Source organism: Papio anubis, chromosome 11 (genome assembly GCF_008728515.1).
Source record: "Papio anubis isolate 15944 chromosome 11, Panubis1.0, whole genome shotgun sequence".
Classification (NCBI taxonomy): Eukaryota; Metazoa; Chordata; class Mammalia; order Primates; family Cercopithecidae; genus Papio; species Papio anubis.
The window spans coordinates 6,875,429-6,890,138 of NC_044986.1; the positions used below are offsets into that span (position 1 = coordinate 6,875,429).

At 48.0% G+C, this 14,710-nt stretch overlaps 1 protein-coding gene across 7 annotated transcripts in view; it reads left to right on the forward strand.

Moving 5' to 3' along the window:
• C11H10orf90 (chromosome 11 C10orf90 homolog) overlaps positions 1–14,710 on the forward strand; it is a 244,148-nt gene that overhangs the window by 205,270 nt on the left and 24,168 nt on the right. For 6 of the 7 annotated variants that reach the window (XM_021943836.2, XM_017944432.3, XM_017944430.3 and 3 more), the window contains 3 exons: positions 6,561–6,851; positions 9,940–10,124; positions 12,308–12,485. In XM_021943836.2, coding sequence (XP_021799528.2) covers positions 6,561–6,851; positions 9,940–10,124; positions 12,308–12,485 — 654 coding nt within the window. The remainder of the gene's footprint in view (positions 1–6,560; positions 6,852–9,939; positions 10,125–12,307; positions 12,486–14,710) is intronic. The other variant, XM_021943837.2, reaches the window with a different exon arrangement.

Below are 14,710 nucleotides of genomic sequence, written 5' to 3' on the forward strand. Positions count from 1 at the left end.
TGAATACACAGAGTGCTTCTGATCACTGAATTTGCATAATAGTATCCTAACACCGTATTGACATCTTAACTATGGTTCTCCCTTCCTGACCATCTGCCCAAGCTCCCAAAAGAAGGAAGCCTCTTCTCATATATCACTACCTCTGTTTACAAGTCAGTCTGATTTCTTGGTCATCAGCCTCTCTGCCCCTGAGGTCTGCTGCTTGAGGGAGAAAAGGTTCTAATGGTTGACGTTTGTGGCAGAAGAAATCTGTTTACTGTCTAGAAAGGTATTTGTAGGAAGTCTGGTTTTCTGGCGAGGAAAGGCCCCCTCCATGTCTGCTTCCTCTAGCCCCACTGGTGCCCCTTCATCCCTGCGGGTAGATTTTCAGGTTGGCTGTCCTCCTTGGCATTCCCATTCCTGCTCTCTCCTTCTTCTTCCCAGTGGCGCCAGCTCCAGCTCCGCTTTTGCTGTGGATCATCTTTGTGGGTAACGCAGCTCACTGCTTCCGTCCTCTCTGCCGGGAGCTGTTTATCCCATTTGCTGTCTGCCTCCTTCTACCTTTTCTGACTCCCTTCCTGGGCTGCAATGCCACTACATAGAAATTGAAGAGAAATGTGCTGAAACAATTATCGGTTGATTTTGAACAGAAGTCTGGATGCGGTGAAATACAGCGATACCAAATGGAGACCCGATCCCATAAGAGGAAATAAAGTTTTAACCTGCAGCCAAAAGTTGAAGCCTTAACCGAAAAAAAAAAAAAAAAGGGAGAAAAAATATCTACCAGCCTTGTCCATGTAAAACGCTTGTTCTGTTCTGTTTTCTTTTCTTTTCTTTTTTTCTCTCTGTTTCTTTTCTTTTTCTTCTTCCTTTCTTTGCTTTTTTCCTTTCTGTATTTTTTTTTTTTTGAGACAGAGTCTCGTTCTGTCACTCAGGCTGGAGTGAAGTGGTGCCGTCACGACTCACTGCAGCCTCGAACTGCTGGGCTCAAGTGGTCCTCCCATCTCAGCCTCTAGAGTAGCTCGGACCACAGGCACATACCACCATGCTTGGCTAGTTGTTTTTTTTTGTTTGTTTGTTTGTTTTTTAGTAGAGTTAGAGTCTTACTATGTTGCCCAGGCTGGGCTTGAACTCCTGTGCTCAAGCAATCCTCCTGCCTCAGCCTCCCAATGTGCTGGGATTACATGTTTGAGCCACTACACTCAACCTCTTGTTTCTTAAAAGGCTACAAATTAACTTGACTTTATTTTATTTCATCTTCCATGTATTGTAATTGGAGGTGGTTTTAGGTTTTCTCTCTCCTTTAAAAGTAAAAGAATAAAGCAAACAACACTTGCTTGAAAAGCTGTGCGATTAGAGTGCTCATTGTTACTGCCTCTTCCTTCCTCTTTCGTGGCCTCCATGTCCACGGATGAGCATGCATCATGCAAAAGAATGCTTCCCTGCTCCTCTGCAGCACGCAACCTGCAGAAGAATGCCTTTCCCTCCGCTGCAGGACACCGCATGCAGAAGAATGCCTTCCCCCCCTGCAACATGCAACCTGCAGAAGAATGCCTTTCCCGCCACTGCAGTACGCAACGTGCAAAAGAATGCCTCCCCCTGCAGTATGCAACATGGAGAATAACGCCTTCCCCACCTCTGCAGCATGCAACGTGCAGAAGAATACCTCCCCCCCCGCAGCACACAACATGCAACAGAATGCCTTCCTTCCCCTCTGCGGCAGCCTCTCACTTGCCAAAAGGACACAGCAAAAGAGTTCTCAACTCACCTGCAGGTGCCTATGCAGAGTGGGTGTTCAACAGACACCCAAGCCTGCCAACCTCTCTTAACTGGTTTCCAGTTAGATGTTGTAGTTTTGGGGCTGGCTGGAGGAGAACCCAGGTGAGAGGAAGAGGTGAGACGCTACGTATGAAATGCAGACCTGAGAGCTTTGCAAAGGTGTTGAGGGCAGAAGGCAGTCTGGGGCTGCTTGTGTTCATGGCAAAGAGCATTAAGGCTCTTAGGAGATGCTGAGGGCCACCCTGCAGCTGAGTTGAGAAATTGATGTTTATGTTGATGGCCCAGAGACAATGACACAAGCTTGGGTTACTGGAGCTCTTAAGACACAGTTGGTTGTAAGATGGCCCAGATTCTGCAGGGAGAAAACGTCACCACCCGGAACATCAGCATATGGAGGAAATGTGTGGTTTACACTCAGGGAGGCCTGCTTTGTTCAGAAAGGTCTTTTTGGTTGAGTGGTTGGTTGAAGTCTGTTTTAAGAGGGCAGGAGGCTGTACAGAGCTGACTCAAAACCTCAGAGACAATCTTTCTCTTCCTGAATGAATGAATGTTCTAAAGAGCTAAGTTTCATCTTCAATACGAGAATACCTTTAACACAATTTAAACTAATCTGGATATAAAGGATTCTACTGCGAGTTCTGTATGTTATTTACCTGCCTTCGGCTATTAAAGTTCCTGGGGCAGCTGTATCCTCCTGGCTCGCGTGTCTGCTTTTCATAGTTTCTTGCTCTTCCTCTGAGATGTGACTGACAGTCTTGCTGTGATACTGGTTTCTCTCCTTAGCAACCACTCATGCTTTCTGGTTTTCTACTGTGAACAAAATTGCCATGGTTATGAGAACTGTGTGCGTGTGGGGAGCCACTGGCTCAACAGGGGCTCGTATAAGAACATCAAAGATTTGTACAATATTTGGAGAGACACAGTAAAGTATCTTCTTCTATCAGATTGGCTAATGGCGGCATTTTCTGGCCAATGGAGGTAAAATGTCCTGAAAAAGACCCACCTTTTTCTCATGTTGTCCTAAGGACCTGCATGGGCTGGCAGTGTCCCCACCTAGCCCAGATACATGCCTCTTCTCGGCTGTTCTTGATGATGTGTCATTGAGGTCCTTGAAATTCCACCACCCCCAGTCCCTGCCCTGCATGGGTTTCCATAGGGCTCACATTTCACTGCAGGTGAACTTATCCCTAAGGCCTACAGTTGAACATGGTGAGGTCAGGAACAGAAAATCCAGACAAGCCTGCTCCCCTGATGCTACTCCTGCCTGCCAGCATGCCCGGACACATGCCAGCCCTGCCTGATGCCAACCGTGATCATTCCCTGATGTCCAGGACTCATTCATCGCTTGCTACTTTCTTCCCCAGCATCATATCCTATAAACTCACATGAAAGCTATGGCCCAGCCAACCTGCTGAAGCCTCCTCTGGAAGCTTTTATCTAACAGATACAATGATGTCCTTACCTTAAAACAGCTAGCTTTTGCTGTACGTGGTGGCTCATGCCTGTAATTGCAGCACTTTAGGAGGCTGAGGCGGGGAGATCATGAGGTCAAGAGATCAAGACGATCCTGGCCAACATATTAAAACCCCGTCTCCACTGAAAATACAAGAATTAGCTGGGCATGGTGGTGGGCACCTATAATCCCAGCTACTCAGGAGGCTGAGGCAGGAGAATTGCTTGAACCCAGAAGGCGGAGGTTGCAGTGAGCCGAGACTGTGCCACTTCAAGCTGGCGACAGAACGAGACTCTGTCTCAAAAAAAAAAAACAAAATGTATTAATACCAAAAAAAAAGCTAGCTTTGTACTTGCTAGTCAGAATTTTGGTATCAAAACATATTGGTTAAGGGTAGCTACATAGGTGGGAAAATTAGAGACAAAAGGAATGTGGAGTAACCCACAGTTGAGGTGAGTGGTCCTGTCTCGTAGAATGTGGGTGGGTGCCATCCAAGAGCAGCTCAGATGTCTGAAGCCCCGGAAATATTCCACTTCTTAATCTAGGAGGTAACTTTGTGGGTGCTCTGTTTAATATCTTTACATTGTAAATATAATGTATTTTGCAGTAAAAGTGAACTTGAGGAAGGCATAAATGGGTACCGCATCATGACCCAAGGGGCTCTTCTATGAGTCAAGGATATGAGTTCAATAGAAGGAATTTACAACTGTTGGGCAGAATCCTTTGGTTGGTTTTTGTTCGCTTCCTGCTGCATAGCTCAATTCTGGGATAATCAAGTTTGTGAGATTGTTGCGCTGTGGCATGAGAAAAGGGGATATGGGGAATGTTTCTATTTAAAGAACAGTCATGAAGGCCTAGCCCTCTCCATGTGGCAGACTCAGGAGCGGGGCTTTGAACGCCCGTCCAGTGGATGGAAATGCCTGGGATAGGTGACTTCGTTGGCAGGCTGCTCTTGAGGTGGCCAGAGCCTGCGGTGGCCGTGGGTCCTCGCTGGGGTGATGCAGTTTAGAATGTTGGGCATGAACAGAGAACGCTCAGTCCCACCCACACGTGGAGTGCATGAGAGGAGAAGAGCACACGTGCCGCCTTGTCCTGCGAGGGTCCACCTGAGGGTGACTGCACAGCTGATGATTGTACGTTTCAGAACGCACGAAATGAGACCTGATCAATCAGTTGTCAGAAAAGTCCCTCTTTGGCTGCATATTTCTTTTCTGCGGTGCACTAACTGCCTTCCATTTTCTCTGAGTTGTTTTAACTCTTTCAAGTCACAGCCTGAATATCTGACTTACATAAGCTCATTCACATAAAAAGTTACAGTAAACCAGAGATAGATGAATAGATAGATGATAGATAGATAGATTAAAATATTGATCGGTTGATCTTATAAATCTATAAATAAATAGTTAATTTAAACAAATCTAACTCCAGGATGGATCCCTATCTTCTGGCAGATTGAGACTGCATCACTGATAACTAATTTGGTTTTTGATTCTGTCAGAGAGCTCTAACAAAAGAAGGTGGTATATGACTATTTTTGGGCTTTTTCTGTCTGCAATCTTTTGTACTTAAACAGAACCAATGTTTTGAAATAAGAGTCTGGAAACATTTTTCTGTACAGTTTAGCAAAGCCAACTTTACAATAGGTAGACAAACATCTCCAAATGACAAAGGCTGATAACAATTTCTTTCTTTTTGGTACTTTCTATGCATCCAACACTGGGGCCTGCAGGCACTTTTGACCTACATTCTGTTTATTTGCATGTAAGAACATGGAAAGCTGGGTTTCCCCTCTTGGTGAATAAGAAAATTGATGGCTCTCAGGTGGCCTCACCTGTGTTGGATCCCACGGCCAGCAAGGTGCTTTGGGGGCCCTCTAGCCCTAGAGTCTTCGCTCTTCCCTCTGTACTACACAGCCTGGCCTTGCCCCACACAGCCTGCTTCCACTGGCTGGAGCAGTGGGGACTCCAGGACAGAGGGGGTAGAACAAATGACAGACTTCTGAGAAATTGATGAGAGAGGTTGGTAGTCATGAGCTCAATTCCTTTTTATATATAAGACATTTGAGAAAACATAGCAAGAATATTCTTATAACTTTTATTATTCCGGGGATTCCCAATATGTTTTCTGTCCCAACACACAGGAAGGCTAGGACGCATTCCCACTGGCAGCAATGGTGGGGCCATTTCTCTTGGGTGGCATCAGCATGGGGGGCTGACAACTTGGTGCAGTCCCTCCCTTATTTAAAAAGAATAACTCTTTTAAAAATGTATAGGGCATTCCAAAATAAAAGAGGTTTAAAAAAATCAAAGAGTACAAAATGGGTGGTGGAAAGAAAGCCTGTTTTCCACTCCCAATTCCTAGTGTTACATTGCCCTCTCCTGAGACAACAGTCTCCTGCCTGTTCTGTGTCCTTTGAGAGAGATCTGAGTCTAAAAGCATTTACTGGGGAAACACATTGTCCTGCATTTTGCTTTGTTCACTAGATAATGTATCTTACAGATTAACCCACATCCACACAAGAGCATCTGCCTCATTCTTTTTAACCGTTGCAGAGCATGGATGTACCATCATTTATTTAATTAGTCCCCTATCAATGGACATAGGGTGGTTCCCAGGCTTTTGATAGTACAATGTGGGAACAAGTGACATGTTGTACACGTCTTTAAACCCACCGCTTTATTAGAGCTATGCACATTGACCCGATAAATTGTTTCCTACCTCTGTATTTGCCATAGTACGTAACTCGGCACCAATGCTTCTGCAATAGTAATCATAACGAACATTTGTTCAAAGCTGATTGTGCATCAGGAACTGTGCTAAACACTCTATATAAATTACTATTTCATTATAACATTACCTCAATTTTCATGTTTGAGATTTATATAATATAGATATGTTGTTATATATAATATCATATAAATTATATAAAATATATAATTTGTTATAGAAATAAACTTATTACAGAAACCTAAATAATATAATAATAAATAATTTAATATTAGTTCATTATATTATTGCCTCACCTCAATTTTATAGGTGAGGCTGGAAAGTTTAAATGTAGCAGAGGTGGGATTTGAACTCAGGTACTCTGGCCCCAGAATCAAGGTGCTAACTCACTCTCTTGCTCACTGAAGATAATGTAATATGAGTTCCTAAGGACACCACCGAGCACAGTCTCTTTCAAGCCCAATCCAGGACAGCCCTGTATAGAGATGGAGCTCCTAACTGAACTTGCAGTACTGTACTCCCCCTCAAGTTTGTCCCAAGAAAAGCACCATGTGCGGTAGATGTCAGTACTTCAGATTGGATTCACAAGAGATTTTGAGCACAATTCTCATTTTATTTTTAGTACACACAAAAGTATTTTCTGGAAGCAGCAAGAGGCAGCAAGGAGAAGTATGCATGACTCTGTCTGCTCCTCCAGTGGAACAGAAGCCCACTAGACATTTCCTTCCCATTGGGGATAGCTCTCCAAGCGATGACTGTCTGTCTAGAGACCTTTCTGAACCCACAGAGGGACGACATCAAAGCTTCCTGAAACCCAGAATCCTTTTTCCTGGGTTTCTTTGCCCCTTACAAGATGTATGTGCATCTCCACAGGAAGACAATGGTGTTCAGATAGAAAGCAAGTTCCCCAAAGGTAAGGAGCGAGGGTGGTGGGTGACATCATTCTGTCTTGACAGTCAATAAAAAGTTGTTGATTGCCTACTTGGACCTTGTGCATACAGTCACTGTTCACCTGAAGAAGCCTCCCCTTCTCCAACTGGGAGAGCAGAGAGGGGACAAATTGTTGCCACGTAAGAACCTCCCAAGCACCTAGGAGGCAGCCCTATGTGGGTCAGGGATTTTCCAAGCCCACTGTGTGCAAGGCCAGTACCCACTGTGGCTGAGAGAAGACCACACCCAGGTGCACAGCAGACTCCCAGGCTCAGCTAAGGAAAGTTGGAGATGCAGGTGTGTGTGGCTGCTCTGAAGGCAGCAGGTCCGCTGTGTTGACTGTGCCCCGTGACTAACGAGCAGGGATAATGACTAAGGCGCGAGGCTCCCACAGGTGCCCAGCACTTAACAAGCATGAGACACTGGAACTCACGTGCCCAAAAGGTAGGTCCCAAACTCAGCCTCCCACAGAAGAAGAAACCAAGAATTAGGACACAGTCGTCATTTCTCTGGGCGTCAAGTTGCTGACCACTACTGAATGGTGCAACAGTGATATAGAAAGGACATAAGAGCACATTGGAAAAACGTCCTGTGGCACCTGGTTATGTCAGCAGGAAAATTTATATTTCCTATCCCTCTAAAGATGTTCTCTAAGAACTACGGAAAAGGACAGAAAGACATCAGCTTGGGTTATAAAATTTAAATTGGTTATGGCAATTGATAAAAGTAATTTCACCTGGAACCCAAGTTAATCCCTAGCTTCTCATTCATTAATCGTTTAGAGAAGCATTTATTAAGCATCTACTGCATGCCAGACGCTGTGCTTTATATCCCCTGCCCTCTAGGCTCTCAGGTGGTGCAGGAAACAGCAGCATAGTTCTGTCTGTGTGATGGGCCATGGGGAAGCCGAGGACAGCCCCTGACACTCCAAGGAGGGTCTGTGCAGAGGCACCTTTGCCAGGGAAGTGATTTGAGCAGGAACTTGAAAGTATATTTGACGTTTTCAAATCAGACCTGAGGGCACAGGGAAAGGTACACACGAAACAAGGAGCTGGGACAGGAAGAACGTGGTTGATGTGGGGACCTGCAGAGGGTCGGGCCAGGACCCAAGGGTTGTGGAGGTAGCAGTGGCTGGCGTGAGTCTGCAGGGGTCACGTGCATCAGGTTGGAAGGCCTTTCTAAACTCACTTAGGAAGTCTGGATTGAAGGCAGAGCCAAGCCTTTGAAAAGGAAGAGACATAATTAGATTTGCTCGAGAGGAAACTACTGCCTCGTGTGCAATGTGGAGGGCAGATGGGAGAGGAGCGCGGCTGGGGCCTGAGGCCCAGCCGACGAGGAGAGCGTGGAGTCACTGTGCAGGAGGGGCCGCGGCTGCAGAGACGCTCGGGATCCAGGGATGGGTCTTTGAGCAGTGAAAAGGTGGGAATGTTAGGGTTGGCCCTGGGGTTTCTGGTTCTGGTGCTGGGGAGAATGATGGAGAAGGAGGCGGAGAAATTGTGGCTTCCTCCCCTGTGTACAGGGTGAACTAGAAAACGTGCTCACAAGAAGACATGGAAGCAGTGTGGCAGAAGGCAAGTTTAACTCCACAGGAGGGGGTTGGGCTAGTGTTAGGCCTGAAGGGGCAGCGGGAGACAGGCGGTGGGTGGGGCAGAGTGGTCACAGGGAAATTTTCCAGAAGGAACCAGAGCAAATGCTCAGAAAAATGAAAGAGCATGACTGGAAACCTAAGTGGTGTGCTGTTGTTAGAGACTCCAAAGCGACCGCTGCTGGTGGGATGCCCACCGTGAATGGCCATGAAAAGTCCACTTGGCTTGGGCTTGTAGGTAACAGGAACTGTGGGTGGGTCTTGAGCAGAGGTTGGACAACTGATCCAGGCAAGGGACGACCCAGGCATAAATAGTGAGTTATAGTCGTTGTAATTGTGGAGATGCATCCCACGGACAGGTGAGCCTCTAGAAGGCCACCTCCACACTCGCCACAGAATGAGCTCCTTTTGGGCACCTAGCCTGGTGCTGTGGAGAGAAGGAGGGTGGATATGATATGGTCCAGCCCTCAAGGGAGTCCTCGCTGGTGGGGTGAAAACATCATCTTCCAACCCCTCCCCCGGTTATAGATGCTGCTGAGTGAGCGACGTGTGTTCCCTGGGGTGACGTAGCAGAGGCAGGGATGGGTCCTGCCTTGGGAAGGGGAAAGAGGCTTTTGGAAGGTTTGGACTCAGCCTGGAGGTGGGAGTCCACTGGGCAGAGGAATCAAAGGGGCTTTGTGAAGATAGGCGAGCCTGTGGGTGAGGAGTGAGGGACAGGCTGCCATGCGTTTCAGAACCGGGGTGGTTTCAGGGCGCTGTGTTGAGGGGAAGATGCAGTGAGGCAAGCAGTGGGGCTCATATGGGAGGGGTGGACTAAGGACAGAGTGAAGGACGTTGTGTTGCAGGCTGAGGCCCGTAAGTGCCCAGTGAATACTCATTAATCCCCAATCCATCAGAAACGGTCCTGCCTGAGATGCTGTTGGATCCATTCATGTCCGGACCTTTTCCACAAGGGAAAGTCAAAATGGCCCCGGGAAGAGCCCAAAACCAGCCTTGAGCAAGAAGTCATCCCAATTGCTTATGCAAAGCCAGTGGTCGTCTCCAGCAAGTACAGCGGAGGGCTCTCTAATTGAATACCAGCGCTCTGTCCTTATATCATCAGTGTAGCAAGCACTGGGTAGATTAATACACTGTCCCAAAACAACCCAACTGTGATAATTGGACAGGACACACTTAATATGAAGCACTGAATAGAAAAGTTTCTTTTCATTTTGAGCAAAGCCATCCTAACCATCAGAAGCCTAGGGAATACCTCCCTGGCATAATTAGCCGGTCCTGAAGTCTGGCTGAATGCAAATGCTCTTCCTTGTGACCAGGGCGGCCGGGGGCTCTGTGATGAGGCATGATCTTGTCAGCTTAACGAGGCCCATTAATAATCCACTGGCGTTTCTATTTTCAAAATTGTCTTCTGTGTCTAATGGTATTGAGGAGTCAGGCGAAAATCACTTGGTGCCCTCTAAATGGGATTCTAAATCTTCTCTCCTAGGAGATTACACGTGCTGTGACTTGGTTGTAAAAATAAAGGAATGTAAGAAGAGTGAGGACCCCACCACGCCTGAGCCCGCCACAGCAGCACCCTCGCCAGCACCCCCTGAGACAGCAGGGAGCCCTGGCCTGTCCGAAGACTGTTCTGAGCCTCAGCAAATGCCTACAAGATCCTTGACCTTGCAAGTAAGGCCTTCTGTGTGTCGTAGCTTGATTCGTGCCAAAGGGAGAGGTTTCCTAGGGAGTCCGTGAGCACACACTCCCTCACTTCCACCTCTGAGGCTGGAAACCTGATTTCACTTCATAGCAGCTATGTGACTGGGCAGGTCCCCTAAGCTTTCTGGGCTACTCTGTCACTGTTTGAATAATGGAGACAATGACACTGACTCCTCCAGGTTAGAATGAAGATCAAATACTATCAGTAGTGACAGTGACAGCGGCAGTGATGGATGCTCCAGCCTTCCACAGGTCACTTCCTAGGCATCAGTGCCTCCAATCCATACAAGACTCCCAGGAGGTAGGAGCCTGTAGGAGCTCCAGATCTCAGTGTCTTCAGATGAGGACACTGAGCCTTTGAGAGGTGAAGTTGCCCAAGGTCACATGGTCGTGAATGGAAGGATAGGAAAGTTTTAGTTTGGCATCTTTTCCCAATTGCTTTATAAAATGTAGTATGCATACATTTTATAAAGTTTAAAAATACAGAGAAATAAAAATTAGGAGGGCAAACAACCTCAGAGAAAGTCTCTGCTAACTGTATTGCACAGCTAGCCACACCTTCTTGGAAGGCACTTAATAAGTTTGCAAACCTCCCTGCAGTTGCAGGTGTGGAGATGGCTCCACTGGCTGGCTCCTGTACCCAGGGGGCCTTGGTGGGACCTGGGTGAGGCATTCATGCTGCCCTCAAAGTCTCCAAGGACATTCTTGGTGGGGTGGGCAGCCGAGGCAGAAGCTACACGTAAGCCACCAGTCTGTTCCTAAGGGTTATCTCTTTAGGCGTGGAACTCTCCTGAAGCTTCAGCACATCCAGTGACTTATACCTTGTGGTTCTCTGCTCCTGGTGGCTGGCATCATGTGGGGAGCTGGCTGAGAAGACTTCTTCCCTAGCATAGCTGCCAGGGACACATATGTGACACAGACTGAGCCCACACTTCTTCCCCCTGGGCACGCTGAACTCCCAGAGGAAGAGGAAGGGAGCAGCGGAACATTTTGGTCATGGCAGCACGCCCAGCGAGCCTTTGCTGAGCGTATACATGCAGGACTCCTACTATGTGAGTGATGCATTGTTAATGAGACATGGCCCATGACTTCCTGGAGCTCACAGCCTAGCACCGAGGTAAATGCGTGACTCACTGTTGCTCAGGCCCATCGGTGAAGCACCATGCTCTGACTCAACAGGACATTTCAACAGGGATTCCTGGGGTAGATGGAACTTGAACCAATGGCTATGGGTGGTACTTCAGGCCGGGGACAACTTGAGCAGAGACACTCAGGAATAGTAAGTTAAGACCATAAAAAGCAGTGCAGGAAAAGAATGGGGTTCCCACGGATGGGTTGTTACCATGTGATCTAACAAACTACCATGAGCCTCAGTTTTTGTATCTGTCAAATGGAAAGAAATATGCCTGCCTTCGTGAACAGCTGTGGGACTCCACGAGGTGATGAATACACATCGAGCACCTAGCCCAGTGTCTGGGACACAGCGGAATGGCAGTTAGTCTTGTTCAGGAGACCTGTGTGGGTGGCTCGGTGCATGGAGGTGGGAGTGGAGACACAGGGACCTCTGACATGGTTTGTGGAGCTCACAGAACCTTCTGCATAGGCAAAGGCTTCCTCCCAACTCTTTCTACCCAGGAGGAGGAGCTGTTTCCTTTGGCCGCAGTTGTGGTGCCTCCTGAAAGGGCGTGTTTTTCACACTGAGTGAATGATCTGTGTCTGTGCTTCTTGGGGCTTCCAAGTGCAACAGAAGCAAGTGACTCAGCACCTCCGTTCCCTCCACACCCATGTCTCTTTGGAATACAGAATGTAGGGCTCTTGGATTGTCTTTTGGGAACAAATGACTCAGCAGGGTAGAAAGAGGAACGGGCAGACGTTGCCTCTACACTCCCGGCTTTGATGCCAGTTGCCGGTCAATCCTGCTGCAGCAGGGGTCTCAGCGCTGGCCAGGCCTGACCCCCAGGACCTGTGTTGTCAACATGCCTGTTACCCTCTTTACACAAGGATGTAGAAGAAAATTGTGACGTACTTTTGCACCATGGCTTTTGGTCTCGGAATGTCATGCTTGCCATCAGCTTCTTGGCCCCATCAGACAGATGTGTTGCCTTTGTGTGTCACTGCTCTTAAAAATGACATATTTTCTTTGCTTTGCATAGGAAGCACTGGAAGTTCGTAAGCCTCAGTTCATTTCTCGCTCACAAGAACGGCTGAAAAAGCTCGAACACATGGTCCAGCAGAGGAAAGCCCAGCGGAAGGAGGACCTGAGGCAGAAGCAGAGCGTCCTTCCCATCCGCACCAGCAAGAAGCAGTTCACGGTTCCCCATCCTCTGAGTGGTAAGCTGCAGGTGGCTTGTGGAGACTGGAAAAGACCGGGGCGGGGGGTTCCTGAAGCTGGAGGCTTCACTCAGGAGTGATGGTTCCAAGTGATGCCACTGACATATGCAGAACCTATTATGGCTCCAAGTGGCTGACCCTCAGCATCAGAAAGCCTGTTCTTGGAGCCAGCCCATTTTGAGAGATCACATATGGGCACTGAGCTCAGCAGAAACAACTTGGGACACCAATTTACCATTACAGCTGGGACAGAAGCCACACCACTATAGCAGCCAGGGTAGCAAGTTCAAATTCTTGGCTCCTAAAAGATATTTGCAAGAGATCCCCTTTGCCCTTTATAGATTGCAAAACAGATCTCGGGGTGAGAGGTTGACTCCAGCTTGTCTACATCAACATTCGTCATCTTGAAACCCCTTTCCTGCTGTGAGCTCAGAGGATGCATGGCCAGCTTCCCAGCACTGTGAGGCCAGTGTCACACTGACCCTGTGAGGGAGGGCACTTCCTTACTCACTGGAGAGGGAGTTATCAGGAACCTTCTCTGGGTGCCATGCTGGGAGCAAGACTGACCTCAGTCCCTACTTCATGGAGCTTATAAACAGACTATTAAACTGGCAAGAATAACAAAAAGAAATGAGGGTAAGGATGGGGGACATCAGAGCACATACTTAGTGACTGCCAACCCAAATCTTAAAATCTGGAGGCCTGGAGAAACCCCAGTTTTATTCCTTTGGATAGAGGAATGAGATCTTTCTTCCTAGGAAAATGTTTTGGCCCCTAGGAGGTGAAATCATGAGTATAACTCAGAATAAAAGTCTTTTGGGGAAATAACCGTATTCAATAAAGTGCAGCTTAGCAAACATTACCAAGATCTCATTCCGGGTGCCTGGGGGACTGAGGAAAAGGGTGTTGTAATAGAATTCCTGTGAACCTCCCCAGTCTATGAGCAGACTAAGTCTCCTTCCCTCCACCAGAACTCTGCTGGTGGAGCTGTCTAAAGACCTCGGGGAGGAATGAATTTGAATGCATCCTTCCCTGTGGCTAAATATTTGCCAAGACACCTGCTGCTCCCTCCACATGACAATTTCTAGTATACTAACAAAAGGGGGTATGCAAAGAGCTCCCCATGGGAAAACGTGTCTCTAACCAGTGCTGTAAGTCCGTTGGCAGATATAGGTTCAATGGGGATACAGTTTCCAGGGGGCTGTTTCGTCTCTGGCCCAATAAAGAGAAAACTGGGTTCAGGCACAGACTTCTCAAGTTGCTGTGAGAACCAAAGCCAGCACCAGGAGACCTCTGGGGCCTTCAGTGCCTACACTGGCCCTGGGCAGTGTTGGGTGTTGGTGCCCAGGCTGTGTGGGCCACTTAGCCTCAATAGTTCTGAAGATGCTACTTGAGAGCATGGTTAGGCTGCCAAATTTGTGGTCAGCAAATATAGAATGACGCCACTTTAGAGCTCAAGACTCACGTACACACACAGAATGGCGCTGAGGGCTTCCTTTTCAGTCAGGTCCCTTCACTTTGTGTGGGAAGAAACAGAGACCCAGAGACCTTAGGGAACCTGTTTAGTGTGGTGCTGTGCTGGGCTTCTCTTCTCCTGGGCCAGCACCTCCCGGCTGTGCCATTCTACCGGCCACAAGTGGTCTGGGACACCACCATCCCAAGTGCCAGAGGCAATGTGGCCTTGGCCATCTGTACTGGTTTCCTAGGGCTGCTGTGAGAAATCACCAAACACAGGGCTTAAAAGAACAGGACCTGGCGGGGCCCAGTGGCTCAAGCCTATAATCCCAGCAGTTTGGGAGGCCGAGGTGGGTGGATCCCTTGAGCCCAGGAGTTCAAGACCAGCCTGGCAACATGGAGAAACCCTGTCTCTACAAAACGTACAAAAATTGTCCAGGCATGAAAGTGCATGCCTGTAGTCCCAGCTACTTGGGAGGCTGAGGTGCGAGGATCACCTGAGCCTGGCTAGGTCATGGCTGCAGTGAGCCGTGATCGTACCACTTCACTCCAGCCTGGGCAACAGAGCACAAGACCCTGTCTCAGAAAAAGCAAAATACAAAAAAACCAAACAAACAAAAAACAAGCCCAGAAACATTTTCTTGCAGTTCTGGAGGCCAGAAGTCAAAATCGAGGTTTCCACAGGGTTGGTTACTTTCTAGAGGCTCAGTGGGCAATGCTGTGTCCAGCCTCCCTCTCTGCTCCTGGCGGCTTCCTGCAGTCCTCAGTGT